The sequence below is a fragment of the Alternaria ethzedia genome (assembly GCF_023757985.1).
Source record: "Alternaria ethzedia strain BMP 0044 chromosome Unknown scaffold_6, whole genome shotgun sequence".
In the NCBI taxonomy this organism is placed as follows: domain Eukaryota; kingdom Fungi; phylum Ascomycota; class Dothideomycetes; order Pleosporales; family Pleosporaceae; genus Alternaria; species Alternaria ethzedia.
Genome location: NW_026056199.1, coordinates 467087 through 486253, shown reverse-complemented (window position 1 = coordinate 486253; position 19167 = coordinate 467087). Strand labels below are relative to the sequence as shown.

The following is a 19167-nucleotide window of genomic DNA, read 5'->3' as shown; positions in this document are numbered from 1 at the left end:
GTCCAGTCCACCTAAAACTTCTCGTAATCCGCCTCCGGCCTCCTAACACTAGGATGATGGGCCAAATTCGGCTTAACAAGATGAGCAAACTGCGGATTCACATTCAACGGATAGCTAATCTCCGGCATGCGCGCAGTCTCCTCCTCCTGCTCCTCGCGCTGGCGCTGCCAGAACTTCTTGCGTGCAGGCTCGCCCGACGTGGTGCGTGAGTAGATGGAGCTGGAGGGGCGGTGCGAGAAGAAGCTAGGTTTAGCCGGTGACTGGCTGTGGTAGGAAGGGAGGAAGGACTGGCGGGCGTTGCGGAAGGCGCGGAGGGGGCTGAAGTCGAATTGCGAGAGGCGGTTTGGGTCTTCCTTTGTGGGGGAGGGGACTTGAGGGGAGCCGCAGTCGACGGGCGGGGTGCCTGTGCGCATGGGCGGTGGGCTGTTGTTGAAGGCGCTGCGCGAGGAGGTGCTGCCGGTGTGGTGCGTGGTGATGGTGAAGGCTTTGTGCTTGGGGTCGTATTGGGATTGCGTCTCGGCGTCCTCGTGCAGGGTCATGGCGCCTCGTGAGCGGACCATGCGCGCGGTGATTCGCCGGGACTTGTCGCGGAAGACGAAGCTCGCGACGATGTTGAAGAAGCCGATGACGATGGCTAGGATGCCAGAGGCTACGAGTAGGCGCCAGAAAGGTAGGGTGAGCGACTCTTGGCTTGTGGCTTCCTTGTTCATGTTGCCGAGCATGTTGAGCCCGACTATCATCATCGCGCAGCCTAGAGTCACGAAGCCATGCGAGGGGCTCAGAAGTGGCCAGTTGCGGGCGTAGAAGTTGCGGAATAGCGAGCATTCTGAGACGATGAAGAAGAGTCCGGCGATTGCGGTGATCACATGGCTCGTGGCATCGAAGAAGAAGAACTGCATATGTGAGCTTTTGCGAGTCTCAAGAGTAGGTTTCTAGACGTACCTTGGAGATGATAAAGGTCTTCACCAGCATGACCACGCTGCTGGCGACCACGGAAGCGAGAGCAATGATGTTCAGACCGCGCAAGACGTTGAGGATAATGTAGCCCGGACCAGCCAGGTGTTCGGCTGAGAGAAGCGCCATTTTGTTCGTGTAGAGTGAGAGTCGTAGGATACTGAATCGTCCAGGTTCGTAGAGAGATACAATTGGTCTGTCCAGCAGTCGCGTCGAGCGTAGGGTAAAAGAAGGGAGAGAGAGCGTATAGATTGAACAAGTTAAGTTTACGAAGATAAAGGTAAAAGGGAGTGTCCCACGCCGTCAAGGCAGTAGCATGCCTTCAACAATAGTAACAATAACGAACAATAGAGACGTGAAGACTGAAGATAAAATGGAGAAGCAAGAACTCCAGGTGAAGGAGGAGGGGAGCCTCAGGACATAATTCGCCGCTAGCCTGACCTGCCCATAGTCGCGAACCTTACAATAGAATCCAATATCGACCATCGCGCTGGGAAAGGCTCGTCGCCTCACCTTCGAGTGGCCCAAACGACTCCAGCGACCGTAGTCGCGCCCGTACTACCGGCCCATGTGAAACGCTCCCCGCTAGACTCGGCGGGAACGGCACTGCGAGAGGGCGGCCCAGTCAATCATTTCGCAGCGAGCAGACTCGGCTGCGAAATTGTTACAAGGCATCGTACAGGGTCAACGTGGGGTTTTGGCATCCAGCCGATGAGGCGCGGTTTGGTCGAGGTGTGGCAGTCGCGTAATGATTGGTGTTGACGCCTTGAAACGCGCTCGCGTAGCCGCAAGGGCCGTGTTTCAGAGCTAGAAACATCCGCACGCCATGGGCTGCACCACCGCGGGCGGCAAGACATAAGCGGGCCTTCAATCGTTGGTAGCCCGTCCGTCCAATGTGAGGCGCCACAGTCTGGGAGTCGTTGTTTTGGGGTGCTTGCAGTGGAGATGGAAGGCGCGAGACTGGCGGGTACATAGGGCGCCAAGCGAGGGTCTGTCAGCAACGGAAGTTTGTTCCAAGTGCGCTCCACATGCTCGTCCTTGATCAAACCATGATCGGCTTGCAGAGTCTTGTGAAGAGCCGGAGACAGAATGTTTAGTCACCACAGAAGATGTATGCATCACAGATGCCCAATCGACGGGTAAGGAAAGATAATCATATTGCAGTCCAAGAACGATAGGGTATAATGCGGTAAAAGATGATACAGTGCGCCGAGGACCGATGGTTCAGTTGATAGTGAGTTCTCCCCCAAACACTTTGCCCACTCGATATGCCTGCCGCGACCGGGGCAGTCGTCCATTAACCTGTAAAGATTGTCAGTTCACTGTTCTATTGCCCTGAAAGACTGGGTGCGGTGACTTACCAACGTGGTATTCCGAAAAACCAGCTCGTTGCCGTCACTGAAAGGGCGAGTATTGGTCGGAAGATTGAAGACCTGTAACAAAGACTGATTCTCATCGCGATCGTTCGGAGCAGAGTTGCGATCCGTCATCGATCTCTCCGATGTGTCATGAGGCATCCATGCACCATCGCTTTCATCATGAATATCCTCCCGCCCGTATTTTCGCACGTGTGCCAAACGCCAATTCGCTCCAAAGAATTGCTTCCGTGATGGCCTGGCCTTGATCTCTTCAATCTTTGCAGCCTTCTCTTCCGAGGTCATGGTCTCAATTGAAGGCGCTATGTTGGGCGAATATGCACTCCGGAAGTCCGTTCCGCGTTGGGCTTCGAGATCGTTAACAGGCGCCCTTGTCGGACGTGAGACAGTAGCACGCTCGAATGGGTTGAATCCTGGTTCAGCATCTGTAGTAACCTCCTCCGTCATTGGTGTCGGTAGGGAATCGTGAGTCATAGCATTCCGGCGGCTTGGTGCACTCTTGATAGCTCTGGTAATTCTTCTCTTGGTCTGAGTTGGTTGTTTATCCTGGATTTCCTCGTGCTGCATGACATTGTCCGCTACAGCACGCTGTGGTGTACTCTTCCTGGCCTCCCGGTGACCGTCCTGGGGTCCCGGCACTGAAGGCAAAGGAAGGTACTCATGGTACTCTTCCTCGTATTTCGCCCTATTGGCTGTGCTAGTGAAGTTGTACACAACACGTTCATTTGGCCGTCCTGAAGGCTTCTCGCCGTAGAACTCAGGTTGATGGGAGAGAACTGACTTAAGACTCTTCTCCCAGGCACCTTGGCCTTTTTTCAAGTAGGAGAATCTCAAAGCCAGCCAGTCGATCATCTCCAACGCGGTCATACCTGTGCCTTGTGCACACACCAAGGCTATCCTAGCTAAATCGCGGTTTGTGTGACGCTTCGTTGGTATAGACGGACCTGAGTGTGCTTCGGTCAGGCTTTCAGAGATATTGGAATCTCTTTCAACCGTCTCATTCGACTTTGAAACCGCTGACTCGTGTTCCTTGGCCGCTGCAGGGGCAGCTCGATCCGGCAAACCATTGGTAGAAGGGTGCTTAGGCGACATGTGCGTACCCACTTGGGTAGGTTCAGGAACAGTGGATGCCAGATTCCGATATTCGTTTTCTCCTAGCAGATCTAGACTATGTGTTGAGGCGGAACGAAAAACATGCGGACCGGACGTTCCTGCTAAGTCGTCGAGATCTGGCGTCTCAGCGGGTTGGACAGAGCGCTCTTGCGGCTCATTGACCTGTGGTACTGAAGCGCTGTTGGACGATGAACTTTCCGGGTTTATCTCGTTGGGTCTTGACATAGTCTTCTGGCCAAGAGTTTCAGCAGTCGACGTTACTTCTATCGGCGCACTCTGCTCAAGTGAGGTTTCTTGTGAAGTAATCAAGGCATCTGGAGCTGGTGTGTCTGCGGAGGATAAGCCAGGCAGAGCATTATCACGAACCTTCCCTATATCCGGCAGGATCTTTGCCCGATCTGGGTCGAACCAGGACAAGGGGCCGGTTATGGCCGTTGTTGACCCAGGCTTGTTCTCTGACATGGGCGGAACATGTGTTGAGGAAACCATTTCCACTTCATGATTACCTAGTCTTGCAGCTGATTGATGACTAATCGAATTTGCCGAGCTCGTTGGTAGGAGTGACGCATGACGACGAGCGGTGTCGACATCCGGAGTCTCCGGTATCTCTTGTTGGCCCTTTTCTGCAATACGTAATTTTGTGCGACAGCCGGGACTATACATCGATCAGACTTGTCTGGAATAAAATATGCACCCACGTACCACTGAGCATCTTTCTCTCCGGCCTTGCCTAATGCGGTCTGTTTTCGACAGCCCGAGCACAAAGCTGTGAAAGGGACCTGGTTTTGGGTGTGGCTCGGATCATCGAGGGCCAATGCATCCTCATCATCTTGCGTAGAGGTGTTTTGTTGGGAGACACGGTCGTTAGGGAGTTTTTCTGATAAATGTTCGGGTATAGAACTGTCAAACTGGCTCGATCGTTGTGATGGTGTGTTCGGAATCTCTGTGCGCTCGAGCAGCTTTGGTTCAAGTGGCTGAGATGGGCCCAAAACATCCTTGGGTTTATTGAGATTGACAGATGTGGCAGCACTCGGAGTGGTTAGGGCGATCTCAGGCTCCACACGCTTTTCAGGAATGACCTCTGGGACACGATCTGGTGGCACGGCATTTGAAACTCGGTGGGCGAATCTCGGCTTCAACAATTCTCTCACGACAGAGTGACTAGCGGGGGCCGGTGCTGAGGACACGCTGGAAGGCTTACGTGTTCCAATATCACTCAAGCATGCTGAGCATCGCCACAGTAGCCTGTCTTCTTTAGCCTTTATTTATCATTAAAGGTGTGAGCACCTTACGGATTAGTGCCCGGGGCGAGCGGAGGCTTTCGACAGCTATCGTGGTATGATCTAGAGCATCCCGAGCATGCGACTATCGGGTTATAGCTCGTGGCACTGGATTTATCACAGATGAGACAGGTAGCTTTAGGAAATGAACCGGACTTCGAGGGCTTTCTTGATTGAGATACATGGCGCCTGCCTGAGATATCGCGGGCGTTCCGGTTTACATGTGGTTGAGGAGCAGCTGGTGCTGGGAACGATTTGGAGACCGGTATTATGCCCGCGTTCAGGTTACTTTGCGCAGTCGAGGTGGCTACAACGTGTTCATTAAAGCTATAGTACTCGTCAGTATAGTTATGTATTCCTGAACATCCTCCATACCTGTGCGTGACTGCGCTAGGGTCAGTCGAAAGACCTGCCTTTCGAATCGTCGAATTGGGCTTGCCGGATGTTGTACGTTGACGCTTCATTGGAGGCGGTGATATCACACTCTTTCGGCGCGGCTGTACGTGACTTTGGCTCAAGGTGGGAGGCTTCTCTGAGACTTCCTTGTCGACAACGCCAGGCCGATCATGATGTGGTAGCTTGAGGCGAGGTTCAGAAGGCGCCTGTTGTTCGCTCTCATGATGTTCCATCTGGAATGTTGGACGGAGGTAGAAGCTAGTACCTGCAATAGTCCATGAATGTTAGCGTGTACTTTTGAACTATCGTTAAGAGAGTCAAGTGACAATGAACGAGGTGGATCCGTTCTGTTCAGTTTGTTTGTTGCATGGCAGCATTTCGCTGCACTGGAGGCTTCCGCTTTGTTTCTTCAACGGGCAAGCACGCGCAAACAGTCAAGGCCGCGACATGCTAGGCCACGCAGCAGGCGCAAAGGCAAACCATCTCAGTGTTCTCAGCGATCTAACCTTTTACCAATGGTCATCATGCGAGAAGGGATCCGCGTCAGTTGTCAGTGCTTGATTACTTACTTGCTGTGTGGTTCAATCCGCTGACCCGACTCGGAATAGAGTGGGCTTAGTCCGGAGAGACGCGTCTAGGACAAGGTGCCGCTTCCGCGCGACATACGGGAGAAGACGATGTGAGAACAGCCTGCGAGCAGCCATGCGGAGTTTGTGATTTCTCATGCGTGTGGGTGAGAGAACGATGCGAGGCTGCAAGTAAAGGCGGGAGTGCGCCGATTGTTGTGTCATCCGGTGTTGAGGACGGAAAGAATCCAGGGCTCCAGGACTGTGCGTTGAGCGTGGATCACGCTATCACGTGCCGATGATCCGGTGGGGCAGGCGGATCTGGCCTCTGCGTGCACTTGCATGTGCTTGCTGTACAGATTCACCAAAGTTACGGCAGCGCTATGAATTTTCTCAAATCAGCGGTCGCGTCTGCGATATCGCAAGGCCCGGCCTTTGGTTACACATTTGGGGATCGGGTCGATTTGAACGACTCCATCTGGACACTGCACAACGGCACAAAGCGAGTATGGCCCGGAGGTCTGCCTGTGCGCGAACACTTGCTAACGTACGCCTGCTAGGAAGACGGCTCCAAATGCAGCATCTTCTCCTTCGACATAACCGCCAACAAGTCGCGACTGCCCCTCGCTCGCAATGCGCTCCGCAAACTACGCACCCTGCGTCATCCAGGAGTCGTGAAGGTCTTGGACACGGTAGAGACGGAGACGTATATCTACATCGCGACTGAACGACTAAGCCCACTCAGCTGGCATGTTAAGAGGAAGAGTCTGACAGAAGAGACCACGAAATGGGGGCTACACAACATTGCGAAGACGCTCAAGTTCGTGAATGCCGATGCTGCGTCGATACACGGATGCATCCGCCCAGCGTCTATATTCTTCAGCGAGAGCGGCGAGTGGAAACTTGGCGGCTTCGATGCGCTGAGCTCTGTGAAAGAGGACGATTCCATAATACCGACCTATGGTGGTCTCATACCAGATGCGGGACGGTACATGGCTCCTGAAGTCTCGAAAGGAGGGTGGGAGGTCGTTAAGCAGAATCCGACGCACGCTGTAGATGCATACAACTATGGAATCCTTATCTTCGAGGTCTTCAACGGCAGCTACAACAGTAGCGACCAGCTAGGGCAAATGAAGAGCATTCCACCAAGCATGCACCAATCATACAAACGCCTCCTCAACCCAAACCCAAAGTCGCGTATGAGCGTGGGCCAGTTTCTGGATCAGGGAAAGCGGATCGGAGGCTTCTTCCAAACACCATTGATTCAAGTGACGGACGACATTGAGAATCTGGGATTGAAAGCCGAGGACGAGCGGAATGAGCTACTCGGGTAGGTGATTCCAGAATCCATTTCTAACCAGTATCCTGACCGATCATAGGAAGCTTGATGCGGTCGCGGACGACTTCCCAGCGGATTTCTTCAAGATGAAGGTACTTCCTGAACTACTGAAGTCTGTCGAGTTTGGAGGCGGAGGTGCCAAGGTATTCAGTACTGTCATGCAAATAGGACAGAAGCTTTCAGACGACGAGTACGAAACTCAAATTACACCGGTTGTTGTACGGCTTTTCGCAAACCCGGATCGAGGAATACGGGTCTGTTTGTTAGACAACCTGCCGCTCATGATCGACCATCTACCTCAGAAGCTTGTGAACGATAAGATCTTCCCCCAAATGGTAAGCGCATATTTAATTGCTTAAACGAAATACTAACATCACCAGGTGACTGGCTTCTCGGACATCGCACCGGTAGTGAGAGAACAGACAGTGAAAGCTATTCTTACTGTGGTACCCAAGTTATCAGATAGAACAGTGAATGGCGAGCTTCTTCGCCATCTAGCAAAGACGGCAAACGATGAACAGCCCGGTATTCGGACCAACACTACAATCTGTCTAGGAAAGATTGCGCGGAACCTGGGAGCTAGCGTACGTCTTGATACATTAGACAAACAAAACAGACACTAACATATTGTCAGAGCCGGGCCAAAGTCCTCGCAGCAGCTTTCTCTCGCTCGCTACGTGACCCGTTCGTACACGCTCGAAACGCGGCGCTGCTTGCACTGGCCGCAACAGCCGATCTCTTCACGGAAGATGACTGTGCGACCAAGCTCCTTCCTATCATGTGTCCTTCATTGGTAGACAAGGAGAAGCTCATTCGCGACCAAGCACAGAAGAGTGTTGACATCTACATTGCACGGATCCGCAAGTTCGCGGCCACAATGCCGGACACCGTGCTACCATCACCAGGTCTCGCCGCTGGCGGGGGACCTACTCCACGGATTGGGACACCTGCAAACGATACCTCGTGGGCCGGCTGGGCCATTTCAAGCTTCACAAACAAGTTAGCATCCACAAGCGGCGAGATGCAGGCCAACTCTGTAACCAATGGAGCAGCGGATCAAAGATCGTCCTCTGTACCACCAGCTACTACAACAGCCAGCAAACCACCAGTCCCTGTAGCCACAAAGCCCGGAATGACTCTTCACAGCGCGAAGAGTACCGCCTCAATTCCAGCCATCAAATCACCAGATCCAGCAGCGGCGTTTGATGACGAGGCAGAAGACTTCAACAATGACTGGGGCGGCTTCGCTGACGAAGAGGAAAAACCACAAGATGAGGAGGACCCATGGGGTACACCAGCCGTGTCGAAGCCAGCATCCACGACGTCATACGATGACAAGGGCGAGCCAGACTTCGCAGGATGGTTGGCAGCTCAATCGAATGCGAAGAAGCCCACGAAGAACGCTCTTCCAAAAGGTCTCACTAAATCAGCTACGCCAGCAGCAAAGGCCGCCAGACCTGCAGTAGGAAGCAGGTCGAGCACGACAGGAACGACGAGAAAAGTCATCGTGCCGCCTAGGAAAGAGGTCAAGAAAGAAGAGCCGAAGGCGGATGAAGAAGAGGAAGGCTGGGGTGATGCCTGGGATTGATAAGGTATCTCGCAAATGATGTCGATTGTTCAGCATAGCGACGGCGTCTTTGAGATGGGTTGCATCTGATAGATCTCATTGCAAGATCGTATGACTAGTTTTAGAGATTACAATCTTAGGGATACATAATGTTACAAATGACGGCGTTTGTCGAGCTCTATGCTTTCTTCTCTTCCTTTTCTCGCTTGCCGAATGTGTAGGCTAGACCGCAACCTGCCACGTTGATCGCGCAGAGAGCGAGTGAGCCTCCTCTTACTATACCGCGAGCGCTGAGCTTGTTCTTGATGCCCTGTTTTTGGTTAGATTTTGCCACTCTCGATGTAGTCCGATGAAGAAATCTTTCCACGCGGGAAATTGATTGAAACATACCTGACTTCTCCGCATAGCAAGCAATGCATACAGCCCACTCCATGCAGCCGTGATACCGGCAGCATCGGTCTTGTAGTTGCTCAAGTTCAGGTAGGAGGAGAAGAGCAAGACGGGGGTAAACGTCATGGGGAAGAACTGGAATGGACGAGCATGTTGTGCTGTGATTAGGGTGGCGAGGAGTGTTGGCGGTACGGAGTTCTCTGTACAAGAATGATTGAGTTAGTGACTTTGCCTCGATATTTGTGCAAGACAATGTGAGGCACGTGCGACGAGGTGAATCAGGAAGTGATAGGATAGACGTACCTCCCCAATTCCTCAGCGATTGCAGCATGGAGGCTTTCGGTTGTTCGGGCATTGCGGAGTTCGAGTGTGCTATCGAAGTGCGTTAAAGAATTGACTGATGGGTGAATACGTCCGGTGCTCAGGAACAAATGCGCGCAGAAGGGTACATGGGTTGAGATTGGGTGAAGACCATGACGTTGGTCCGGCAAGTGGACCGCCCGCCCGTGCCAACCCAGCACATGGAAACTGGCCTCCGGGACTCGCGAACTTCGACAGACAACAGATAACGCTTTAACGACTAATACAACCACAACCCCGTCACGGGACGATATTCGATTCACGCACACCCATCGCCATCACCGCTAGATCATCACCAGCCGTCCACACTTGCGCATCGGCCTCCCACCCCCACCGCTGCCTGCCCCGGCAGCACAATCTCCCACCACAACACACCGATACCCCACAAACCGCCTTTCGCATACGACACAATGTCGGGCAAGACCTCCGGCTCCGACGCCAAATCGCGAGACCACCACGACGGCAGCGCCGGCCGAGCCTTCACGGTCGAGCAAAAAGCCGCCGTAATACGCATCAAATCATGCGCGCCAACCGCCTACTACAAGATCCTCGGTCTGGAAGAAGTAAAAGCCAGCTGTTCAGACTCGGACATCAAGAAAGCGTACCGCAAGCTCTCCCTCCTCACGCATCCGGACAAGAACGGGTACGACGGCGCGGACGAGGCGTTCAAGCTGGTCAGCAAGGCGTTCCAGGTGCTGAGTGATCCGGATAAGAAGAAGAAGTACGATCAGTTTGGCGGGGATCCAGATGCGCGGTTTGATCCGAGGGCGCATGCGAGTGCGAATGGAGGGGGTGGTGCGAGTCCGTTTGGGAATGGGTTTGCGAGAAGAGGAGGGGGTGGGTTTGAGGAGGAGATGACGCCTGAAGAGTTGTTTAGACAGTTCTTTGGGGGTGCGTTTGGGGGGCCTTTTGGTACGTATTCCTCTGCCCGGAGACCTCGGTCTTGAAAGTCAAGATTCATACTGCACAGCAAGACCAACTAAAAGACGACGAACTAACGCACCACAGGCGGCATGGACACAGGCCCAGGCTTCGTCTTCAACCTCGGCGGCGGCCCCGGCGTCCGCGTCCACCAATTCGGCGGCGGCCGTCCGCGCAGACGCCCCGGCACCGCCGTCCCCCCCGGCAGCGAAGGCCAACAAAACCTCTCCTCCGCCTTCGCCAACCTGCTCCCCCTCCTCTTCCTCTTCGTCCTCCCCCTCCTCTCCTCCCTCTTCTCCGGCTCAACCTCCACCTCCGCAAGCCCCAACCTCGTCTTCGAAACACCGCGCTCCCCCAACACACTCAAGCGCGTGTCCACGCGGATAAAGATAGATTACTACGTCGACCCCAAGGAAGTGCATGAATACACGCCGAAGAAATGGCGCAAGTTGGATGATATAGCCGAGAACCAATATGTGCATATTACGAATACGAGGTGTCAGAATGAGAGGGTGCGCCAAAGGAGGGCGATGGAAGAGGCACAGGGCTGGTTTAGTGTCGATCAGGAGGCTATGAATAAGGCGCGGAATATGGAGTTGAAGAATTGTAATAAGTTGAGGAAGTTGGGTGTGGATGTTTATTAGGTTAGGAGGTGGTTGGGATGAATCCGTTCTGATTCTGATGAGGGATAGACTTTGTCGTACGTTCGGCTGTACGTATCTTGATGTCGGAGGGTGGGAGGAGAAGTTCTTAGAGGGAGTTGTTCCAGGGATATAATTAAGTCTCAGATGGACGCATGGCGCATAGAGGCGTATGGTAGCGTCGACTGCGCGTTACAGGCGCAGGATTCCCTTCTTGAGCGAAATTACTCTATTCCCGTTCGCGTTCATATATACATCCTATCCATACTCATCAAGATCCTGTCTATACTCCCCCACTCCAAGTCAACTAATCATACATATATACAAATCTATCCTACAACCCCCATCTCCCCCCCCGTCTTCCGTCCCTAAAACCCCCAAAACCGCGCCATCCTCATCTTAACCCCCTCCCAACTATTCAACTTAGGCCTAACATCCAAATAAAAATTCAACGCCTTCCCCACCTTCCCCTCATCCCTGCCCGCATAAAAATCAATCACATACTCAACCTTCGTCCCACACCGATCCACCACCCAATCGTGGCGATCAAACGGCGGCTGATACCCCATCAGACTCTTCCACCTTGCCCTCGGCGTTAAACTCGTGCTCAACCCAGAGAAACTCGCCAGTTTAGGCCCGCCGCATTTCTCGCTGCCGCGCCCGCTTTCCCAGCTCTTGATCTCGTGCCACGCGCGTTCGTTGACGGCGTTGTGGATGGGCACTATGGTGCGCATGTCTGGGGCGGACGGGTCGTAGGATTTGCGGCGCATGGCGTCGAAGAACATTTGCTCGGAGGGGTAGATCCAGTTTCCGGTTTTCTTGTCGGAGCCCGTGTCGCGCTCGTTGTTGGCGGGGCGCGCATCTGGTGCTGGTGTCGCTGCGAGTTGGTCTGGTAGGGCGCGTGGTATTGTGCTTACTTCGCGGTCGGTGCCGAGGCGTATTTGCGAGAGGATGCTTGTGCTGCTTGGGGGTGGGGAGGTGGTGCTTTGGTCGAGCGTGGAGGAGTCGCAGGATTGCTGGACGGCGGATTGGGAGGGTGCTGGCGCGGCGGCCGCGGCCGCGGCGGCGGGTGTTGGGATGGGTGTGCTATGGGGATTTGGTGGTGTGGTGCCGTTTTGGGCGCGGACTTGTGCGAGCCATGCTTCGCGTGTCTTGTGGTCGACGGGGCAGGCGGCTGCTGGGTCGTCTTGCGAGGACATTGTGGTGCAAATGTGTGAGGTTGGTTTTGTCGGGTTCCGAGAAACTCGGGATGGTGACGGAAGCCATTCGAGAAATGTTGGGCACGGGCCTTTGCGGGAATCAGGTGCGTCTGATTGGCTGGCCTTCAACTACCGCACTCCACCGCTTTGGACAGCGTCAGGGTGTATGTCTTTCTACCACCGGAGAATACTCTGTAGTAGACGGCCAATTTCCAAGCTTGACCCTGTCTAACCTTTCACCGCGCAAATAATTCCGCTGTCTCGAGTCACTGTCCTAGATCCGCGCTTTCTAGACCGCATCCAACTAGACCCTGCATATAAACATTAAACCCCACCAAGCCCCCTTGACTTTCACCGCTACCCTCAGTGTTTTGCTTCTTTCCCTCCCCTCCTTCTCCTATAGCAAACGTCAAAATGTCCGACATCCACCGTGCCAGCACCACCGCCCCGGTCAACATCGCCGTAATCAAATACTGGGGAAAGCGCGACCCCAAGCTCAACCTCCCCACCAACTCCTCCCTCAGCGTCACCCTCGCGCAGTCCGACCTCCGCACCCACACCACCGCGTCGTGCTCGTCTACCTACCCGAAAGAAGACACACTCCTCCTGAACGGCCAATCGCAGGATGTTTCTGGTGCTAGGACACAAGCATGCTTCAGGGAGCTGAGGGCACTGAGGAAGCAGCTCGAGGAGAAGGACTCTAGCCTCGCTAAACTCGCCGACCTACCTCTGCGCATCGTTTCCGAGAACAACTTCCCCACCGCTGCTGGACTGGCTAGTTCGGCTGCCGGTTTCGCTGCTCTTGTCCGCGCAATTGCAAACCTCTACGAGCTCCCTTCTTCGCCAACCGACCTCTCACGTATCGCGAGGCAGGGCTCTGGCTCCGCATGCCGATCGCTTTTCGGCGGATATGTAGGCTGGGAGCAAGGGTCCGCCTCGGATGGTAGTGATAGTGTTGCTTTCCAGGTTGCGCCTGCGAGCCACTGGCCCAACATGCGCGCTGTTATCTTGGTTGTTAGCGCGGCCAAGAAGGGTGTGTCGAGTACCTCTGGTATGCAGATCACTGTTGCTACATCTAGCCTCTTCCAGTCAAGAGCTACAGAGACGGTCCCAAAGCGCATGAAGGAAATGCAGAAGGCTATCCAGGACAAGGACTTCGAGGCTTTTGGCAAGCTTACTATGATGGACAGCAACTCCTTCCACGCTACTTGCCTCGATACCTTCCCTCCGATCTTCTACCTCAATGACGTTTCCCGTGCGGCTATCAAGGTCGTTGAGAGCATCAACGCTGCGGCTGGCAAGATTATCGCGGCGTACACCTTCGATGCGGGCCCAAACGCTGTTGTGTACTACCTTGAAGAGAACGAGAAGGAGGTTGCTGGTCTGTTCAAGCAGATCTTGAATGAGAAGGATGGATGGCAAGGCGAGAGGGGCCAGGCTGTTCAGGCCAACGCCGACGCGCTTGAGAAGGTCAAGTTCGACGCAGGTCCCGCTATCACATTCTTGGAGGAAGGTGTTAGCAGAGTCATTTTGACAGGTGTTGGTGAAGGTCCAGTCAAGACTGAAGAGAGTTTGATTGATGAGAAGGGCGAACCCATCAATAGCGCATAGAGCGGATGGCTAGCTAGATTACAGAAAGTTTTGTAGATACCCGTACAGAAAGTGGAATGCTATCCAGCCAGAAGCTAAGACGATGAAGTTGCTGGACGTTTGGAACCCACGATGCTCCTTGAGCGTGTCTCGCTTCTGACAGGCCGCTCCAATCCAACGAAGTGTCCACCACCCAGCCTCGGCTTATGGGAACAGGAGCTCTTGTCCGCATCCGTCGCATGCTCATGGTAGGTACAGAAGTCCACCCTGAAACTTTCCGCAACCACATCGCGGCCTTGAGCACGCTCGCTACCAACCCTCCTAAAGAAACGTAGTAGAAATTCCTGCGGCAATCCTTCCGCGAAAGTCGAATGTCCACCCCATTCCGTGTAGTATTGATCCACGAGAAAGTCCAATACTGGGTCCGAAGTTGGTAGGTTGTCGAAGGCGTACGCGATCTGGGTAACGCCCCAACACAATCCAGAAGTGACATCGCGTTCGCCGACTATCTGCCGGTTCATAGCTGTCCGTAATGCAGGTACTGCGAAGCGGTCCGCAAACACGTATAACCTGATCTTGCACACATCTTCGGAGAAATTCGCATCCGCAACACGCCTGTAGTCAGAACGGCTACTAGGAAGTTGTTGGGTATAGAGCCACTCGACAAACAGGTTGAAGATAGCGGGCTCAACATCGACAAGAGTCACCACTCCATCCTCGGCTTCTTTCCAGGTACCACTCAGAGCCTTGTGGAAATAGTCCGAGTGGTGCACGAGAAACGCTTTCTGGACGTGATATTTCATGCGGTCTGGGCCAACCTCGATGATAGCGTTTGCCTCACTGCCACTTCTTGCAGCGGCACTGGATAAGTGTCAGCTATAGCACACTCGTCAGAGAGATACATTTACCTGTGAAGCGGTGGTGCAGCCTTGTCCTTATGAAGAGGTAATGTAGGCTTATTGGGAGGTGGCATGGCGTTCTGTTGACGACTGGTCTCGGTCTGCGCACCGCGGAGAAGACGGAATCTAGATCGTGACGGAGGTGTGGAGAGATCTATGACGTGATCGACCATTTCGAACGAACTATCAGTAGCAGCAGCAGCAGCCCGAGCAGCCGCGATACTCTTGAAGAGGTTCGTAGACATGCGGCCAACCTCAAGGTAAAGATGTGAGGTGGCAGTCAGTGATGTGGCATGGCGTGAGGTGAGAGAAAGTTTTGACGACGCGCCTTCTGAGTGAGCCGAGCACTGTCCTGAGAGACACGTGGGGGAAGGAGCGAGCAACCAACGCAGGAAGGACACACGACAGTGAGAGAAAATGTTGAACATTGATTAGATACGACTTGGCTAACACAAAAGCCACTGCAAAGCATACGATGGAGAGCCAAAAGACATAGTTGGCAAAACACATCTCGAAAACGACAGAAATTTGCAATGAAATGCACCATGGTATAAGATCCCCCCAAATGTACAATGCAACGCCGAAATAAGCAGAACCAACCATTATAGAGATAACGCAGCTATCATCTAGTCCAAGATGACAGCAAGAATGATGATGACCAAAACAATGGCGAGAATGAGCAGCAGAATACACGCCTTACTCCTCGCGCTCTTCTGGTAGTTGCTGGCCTGCTTGAGATTCACATGTGCACCTCGCGACGCGTCATGCGTAACCTCGACGTTCTCCTCGATGATGTCGAGTTGAGCACCCTGCTCGTGCACCATATGCGCAACATCACGGAATAGCTCATTGAGTTCCCCAACCGACTGCTCGATGTTACGGATCTCAGACTCGCGCTCAATGATCATCGACTCCTGGAAGTCGACCTCATCCTGGTTTGCCAAGCGCAGCTGCTCCTGCTCTTGTTGTTGCCCGAAGTCTCCTCCCCGCTCTTCGCTTGGCGATGATACGTCTTGCAGGGCTGTGCGTGCCGCCTGTGCCGACTGCTTCTCTTTCTCTAGGGCCTGCTTCTGGAGGTGTTGGAACTCGGTGAGTGTTGCTTTGAATTCGCGCTGGAGCTTCGATTGCGTGAACTTCTGCGAGGGCTGTGGTCTGTTAGCTATCGGCTTCCATCTCAAGAACGAGGTATCCATACCCCGACATCAGGCCAGGTGGTGATCTTCTTCAATCCCTCTCCGAGCTCTTTGAACTTTTCCGATGTCTCTTCGACGGTGGTCTTCACGCGCTCGCGCACGCGGGCGGTCTCGTGCTTGGTCCCTAGCTTGCCCGTCTCTTGCGACAGGCGGGCGACGTTGCGGGTCAGGGCGAAGAGGTCGTCGGAAAGCTTGTCGGCGAAGTCGCGGAACTCTGGATCATCGGCGTATGACGGATCGTCGTCCCTTCGCCATGTCGTGGGTTGCGATTCGAGGGCGCTGGAGCGTTGGAACGACATGGTGCCGGATAAGAGAAGCGACAGTCGATGATCTTCTAGAAGAGTGTCTGGACGATGTTTGAAGCTATGCGATCGTGTGTGGGGATGTTGCAGCCTGGTACCCAAGTCCAATCGTGGTTACCTGGAGGTTGGTGCTCGGTGGTTCCTGCGGCGATGACGAAGGACCGCGGCTAGGGCACATGGCTCAAGGCACAAGCGGATCCCTTAGGTAAGCGTGCAGCTGTCGGCGACGAAGTGGTAGCTGCGCCGATCAACAATGTTTGTTTGACAAAGTCGGGCAGCTTTCCTTGCTGCAGTACTCCAGACTGCCGCACCAGCGCGTTCGAATTACCCTTGGCGCGACGCCATCCTTCTGCTTCTTTGCTATGATATAGCCAGTTCCTCACTCATACGCTCTCTCCGCCCCGACCTGTCGCAAACATGGCGCTCGCACCGCTGGGAACGCAAGTGCGCCCGTACAGAGACTACCTGACGCCAGCTCTGCACCGAAGATTCAACAAGGCCAGTCGGTACACGCTGCTGCTATGCTATGCGATCGCGTGCTGGATGGGAGAATGGGACAATAGTAAGAGATACTGAAAGAAATCCATACACCTACTAACACAGACAGTGCTATGGCTGTGGTTTCCTCTAGGCCTCACTGGCATTCGGGCCCTCCTCCTTTTTCTCTCCGCCCTTTCCATCTACGTCCTTCGCGTCGCGCAGTGGCATGTTGGCCGCCGCCAAACTGAGACCCGATTCGAGACGTTCAAGAAATACTTCTTCCGTCCTGCGACGCTGATCACGCTTGTCGCATACGCTTTCTCTGCAATGCTATTTGTCGAAACATATATCTGGTCGCGGGGCACCCAAGCCAGGCTCAACTTCATCGAGGCTGGCCGCATGCACGAGCGATTCCGCCTGAACGAGAGGCCGCTATACCTGCGCTATCTCTTCTACCTACTATCAGCAGCACAATCTGGAGTACACTTGTGGAGGGACTATGACAAGATTGAGTTGCAGGCGATGAAGCCCAAGAAGGAGCGGGGTGACGCGACCACTTCCACTCCGGCACGACGGGGCCCCAAGCCCAGACATGTCCTTACGAGATCGCTCAAGGGCATTGCAACACACTCGACCTTCTTGGCTTCGGTCACTGCAGCTGCCGGTTTCTGTCTTTACTACCTCGGAACCCGAAACCTGATCTGGAGCTACTACTACAGTTTCAGTCGGTACCTCTGGAGCTTGTCCAAGACTTCTACGCCCACAGGACTTGCCCCATTCTTGCCTCTGTGCTTCATGTTCGTCACGGAAGGAACGCTTCTCGTTGTGCTCTGGGAGTTTGTCAATAAGACCTTCGATGTGTACCTCGCACAGGAGCCCTTGAAGAACGATGTGCCCATCACGAACGACTCTACTGACCCCAATGGATCCCTTTTGAACGGACTCAAGTCGAAGAAGGATACTGTCAAGGTAAGACGAAGTGATACTATTACTACGTTCACTGCTAACTAATTCAGGCCATTGCATTCTGGGAGCTAGCCCTCATCACCGACGCCTTTCCTGAGCGCCGCAAGACTATCTACAGCGAGATAGATCGTAAGAAGGCCCCGACACATCAGCAAGTTACGGATATCTGTCTGGGACAGCTCAAGTGGCTTATCGAACGCGTCAGTGCTGGTCTCGATCCAGCCTACCAGCCCAGCGACGCATCAGGTCAAGACAAGCCGACCGGACCTATCAATCTGGTTCCTCGTATCGCACAACCGCTGAAGGACGACAAGCCGATTGCTGCTGCGCCACCACAACCAAGTACCAGGTGGGAACATGTCGAAGCAGCAACCGCCAGTATTGCAAAGTCACACAGCGCTCCAGGAAACGCACAGCAAGCATACAGTCGGGAAGCCATCAACAAAGGAATGAAGAAGGCCCAAGAAGGTGCCAGGGAAGCCGAGTCGTTCTTCACGACTTATTATAACAAGCTTGTTTCTTCCCCGGTCGGCCTACTGTTCCAGCATTCCTTCCAACGGACGTCGAACATTGTCGTTCTCGGCGCACCTTACTCCCAACTTTCCCAAGTTTGCAATGCCGCGACTGCACTAGCAAATCTTGCGGTGTTTTCTCTTGCCGAGGACAGTTTAGGACGCTTTCACCAAGGAATTCCAAGCATAGTGCGCATATTCACTATTGCGTTGAAGAAGATCGATGAGTACATGGACACAGCTCCGATCCATTGGAGTGACAAGGAGACGAACGGCAAGCCAGAAGCGGAGAGGAGGAAAGTGCCTGAAGTAGATGAAGCCAGAGAATGTCTCAGACAAGGTCTTGAGAAGGTCCTTGGCAGCTTCAACGAATACCTGAGCGGTATGGGTCTCAGCAGGCTGGAGATTATGGAGGCAAAGAAGGTGGTAGGTGTCAAGAAAGCACCCGAGATGATTCAGGCGGGGACGAAATAGTAGATGTCAAAACTTCCGCAGCCAGATCTCGTAGAACCATTTGAATGAACCAGTCATAGATGCCCTCTCAAGTTCTGTCAATCGCAGCGTTACCAAGACTTTCCCATCGCCCAAGACCATCGCATAATCAGTTTACGACACTCCCAAACCGATCGTCCCCCATCGGCCTCCCCGTCGCCCATCGCATTACGCCAAGCCCACCTCCCCTTCCTAAGATCGTCTGCATCAGCTCTGCCAACCAGCAAATCAAAGCCTTGAACCCGTCATCGCCCCCAACGAGGAAGATGCCAGATGCCAGACACCCGATGCAGATTGCTACATCATGCAGCTGTCATTGGTCCTGTCAGACATGACCTCGCTGTTTCAAACGAACGTCGGTTCCAGGGGTAAACACGATGGGCGTTAGCGCGCCCCGCAAAATTCAACTAGCCGGGTTGCGCGTCCGATGGATCCATATCGTGATAGGGAAGGAGAGAGAGCCAAGGACGTCATGTTGGGTGAGGCTTGCGCGGTGCATGGCGCGATGGCGTTGGTGTTTTCTTTCGTCTGGACTGCTCTCCGTTTCTGCTCGTCTTCTTTCTGTTTTTCACGATAACTTGGGTTTTCTGTGGCGTTTAGAAAGCTTGAGGGACTGTTTACCTACTTGTAC

General features: G+C 53.8%; 10 protein-coding genes across 10 annotated transcripts; 4 read left to right on the top strand and 6 right to left on the bottom strand.

Moving 5' to 3' along the window:
* Window positions 1–11: 11 nt before the first annotated feature.
* On the bottom strand, window positions 12–1083 carry J4E87_003431 (uncharacterized protein; the record flags this gene model as incomplete). The annotated part of the gene is made up of 2 exons (XM_049375059.1): window positions 12–893; window positions 943–1083. 2 exons carry the CDS (start codon window positions 1081–1083, stop codon window positions 12–14), a joined length of 1023 nt encoding a protein of 340 aa, XP_049234981.1.
* Window positions 1084–2178: 1095 nt separating this feature from the next.
* On the bottom strand, window positions 2179–4667 carry J4E87_003430 (uncharacterized protein; the record flags this gene model as incomplete). The annotated part of the gene is made up of 4 exons (XM_049375058.1): window positions 2179–2256; window positions 2316–4098; window positions 4146–4631; window positions 4660–4667. The coding sequence occupies 4 exons, from the start codon at window positions 4665–4667 to the stop codon at window positions 2179–2181; spliced, it is 2355 nt and encodes a 784-aa protein (XP_049234980.1).
* A 1401-nt stretch (window positions 4668–6068) lies between these two features.
* On the top strand, window positions 6069–8612 carry J4E87_003429 (uncharacterized protein; the record flags this gene model as incomplete). Its single annotated transcript, XM_049375057.1, has 5 exons — window positions 6069–6191; window positions 6246–7015; window positions 7065–7359; window positions 7405–7608; window positions 7659–8612. The coding sequence occupies 5 exons, from the start codon at window positions 6069–6071 to the stop codon at window positions 8610–8612; spliced, it is 2346 nt and encodes a 781-aa protein (XP_049234979.1).
* A 157-nt stretch (window positions 8613–8769) lies between these two features.
* Window positions 8770–9336, bottom strand: J4E87_003428 (uncharacterized protein; the record flags this gene model as incomplete). Its single annotated transcript, XM_049375056.1, has 3 exons — window positions 8770–8901; window positions 8982–9181; window positions 9285–9336. 3 exons carry the CDS (start codon window positions 9334–9336, stop codon window positions 8770–8772), a joined length of 384 nt encoding a protein of 127 aa, XP_049234978.1.
* A 415-nt stretch (window positions 9337–9751) lies between these two features.
* Window positions 9752–10906, top strand: J4E87_003427 (uncharacterized protein; the record flags this gene model as incomplete). Its single annotated transcript, XM_049375055.1, has 2 exons — window positions 9752–10253; window positions 10350–10906. 2 exons carry the CDS (start codon window positions 9752–9754, stop codon window positions 10904–10906), a joined length of 1059 nt encoding a protein of 352 aa, XP_049234977.1.
* Window positions 10907–11271: 365 nt separating this feature from the next.
* Window positions 11272–12102, bottom strand: J4E87_003426 (uncharacterized protein; the record flags this gene model as incomplete). Its single annotated transcript, XM_049375054.1, has 1 exon — window positions 11272–12102. One exon carries the CDS (start codon window positions 12100–12102, stop codon window positions 11272–11274), a length of 831 nt encoding a protein of 276 aa, XP_049234976.1.
* Window positions 12103–12516: 414 nt separating this feature from the next.
* On the top strand, window positions 12517–13713 carry J4E87_003425 (uncharacterized protein; the record flags this gene model as incomplete). The annotated part of the gene is made up of 1 exon (XM_049375053.1): window positions 12517–13713. One exon carries the CDS (start codon window positions 12517–12519, stop codon window positions 13711–13713), a length of 1197 nt encoding a protein of 398 aa, XP_049234975.1.
* Window positions 13714–13787: 74 nt separating this feature from the next.
* On the bottom strand, window positions 13788–14665 carry J4E87_003424 (uncharacterized protein; the record flags this gene model as incomplete). The annotated part of the gene is made up of 2 exons (XM_049375052.1): window positions 13788–14553; window positions 14601–14665. The coding sequence occupies 2 exons, from the start codon at window positions 14663–14665 to the stop codon at window positions 13788–13790; spliced, it is 831 nt and encodes a 276-aa protein (XP_049234974.1).
* A 552-nt stretch (window positions 14666–15217) lies between these two features.
* On the bottom strand, window positions 15218–16083 carry J4E87_003423 (uncharacterized protein; the record flags this gene model as incomplete). The annotated part of the gene is made up of 2 exons (XM_049375051.1): window positions 15218–15736; window positions 15787–16083. 2 exons carry the CDS (start codon window positions 16081–16083, stop codon window positions 15218–15220), a joined length of 816 nt encoding a protein of 271 aa, XP_049234973.1.
* A 420-nt stretch (window positions 16084–16503) lies between these two features.
* Window positions 16504–18518, top strand: J4E87_003422 (uncharacterized protein; the record flags this gene model as incomplete). The annotated part of the gene is made up of 3 exons (XM_049375050.1): window positions 16504–16648; window positions 16694–17535; window positions 17583–18518. The coding sequence occupies 3 exons, from the start codon at window positions 16504–16506 to the stop codon at window positions 18516–18518; spliced, it is 1923 nt and encodes a 640-aa protein (XP_049234972.1).
* Between the last annotated feature and the right edge of the window lie 649 nt (window positions 18519–19167).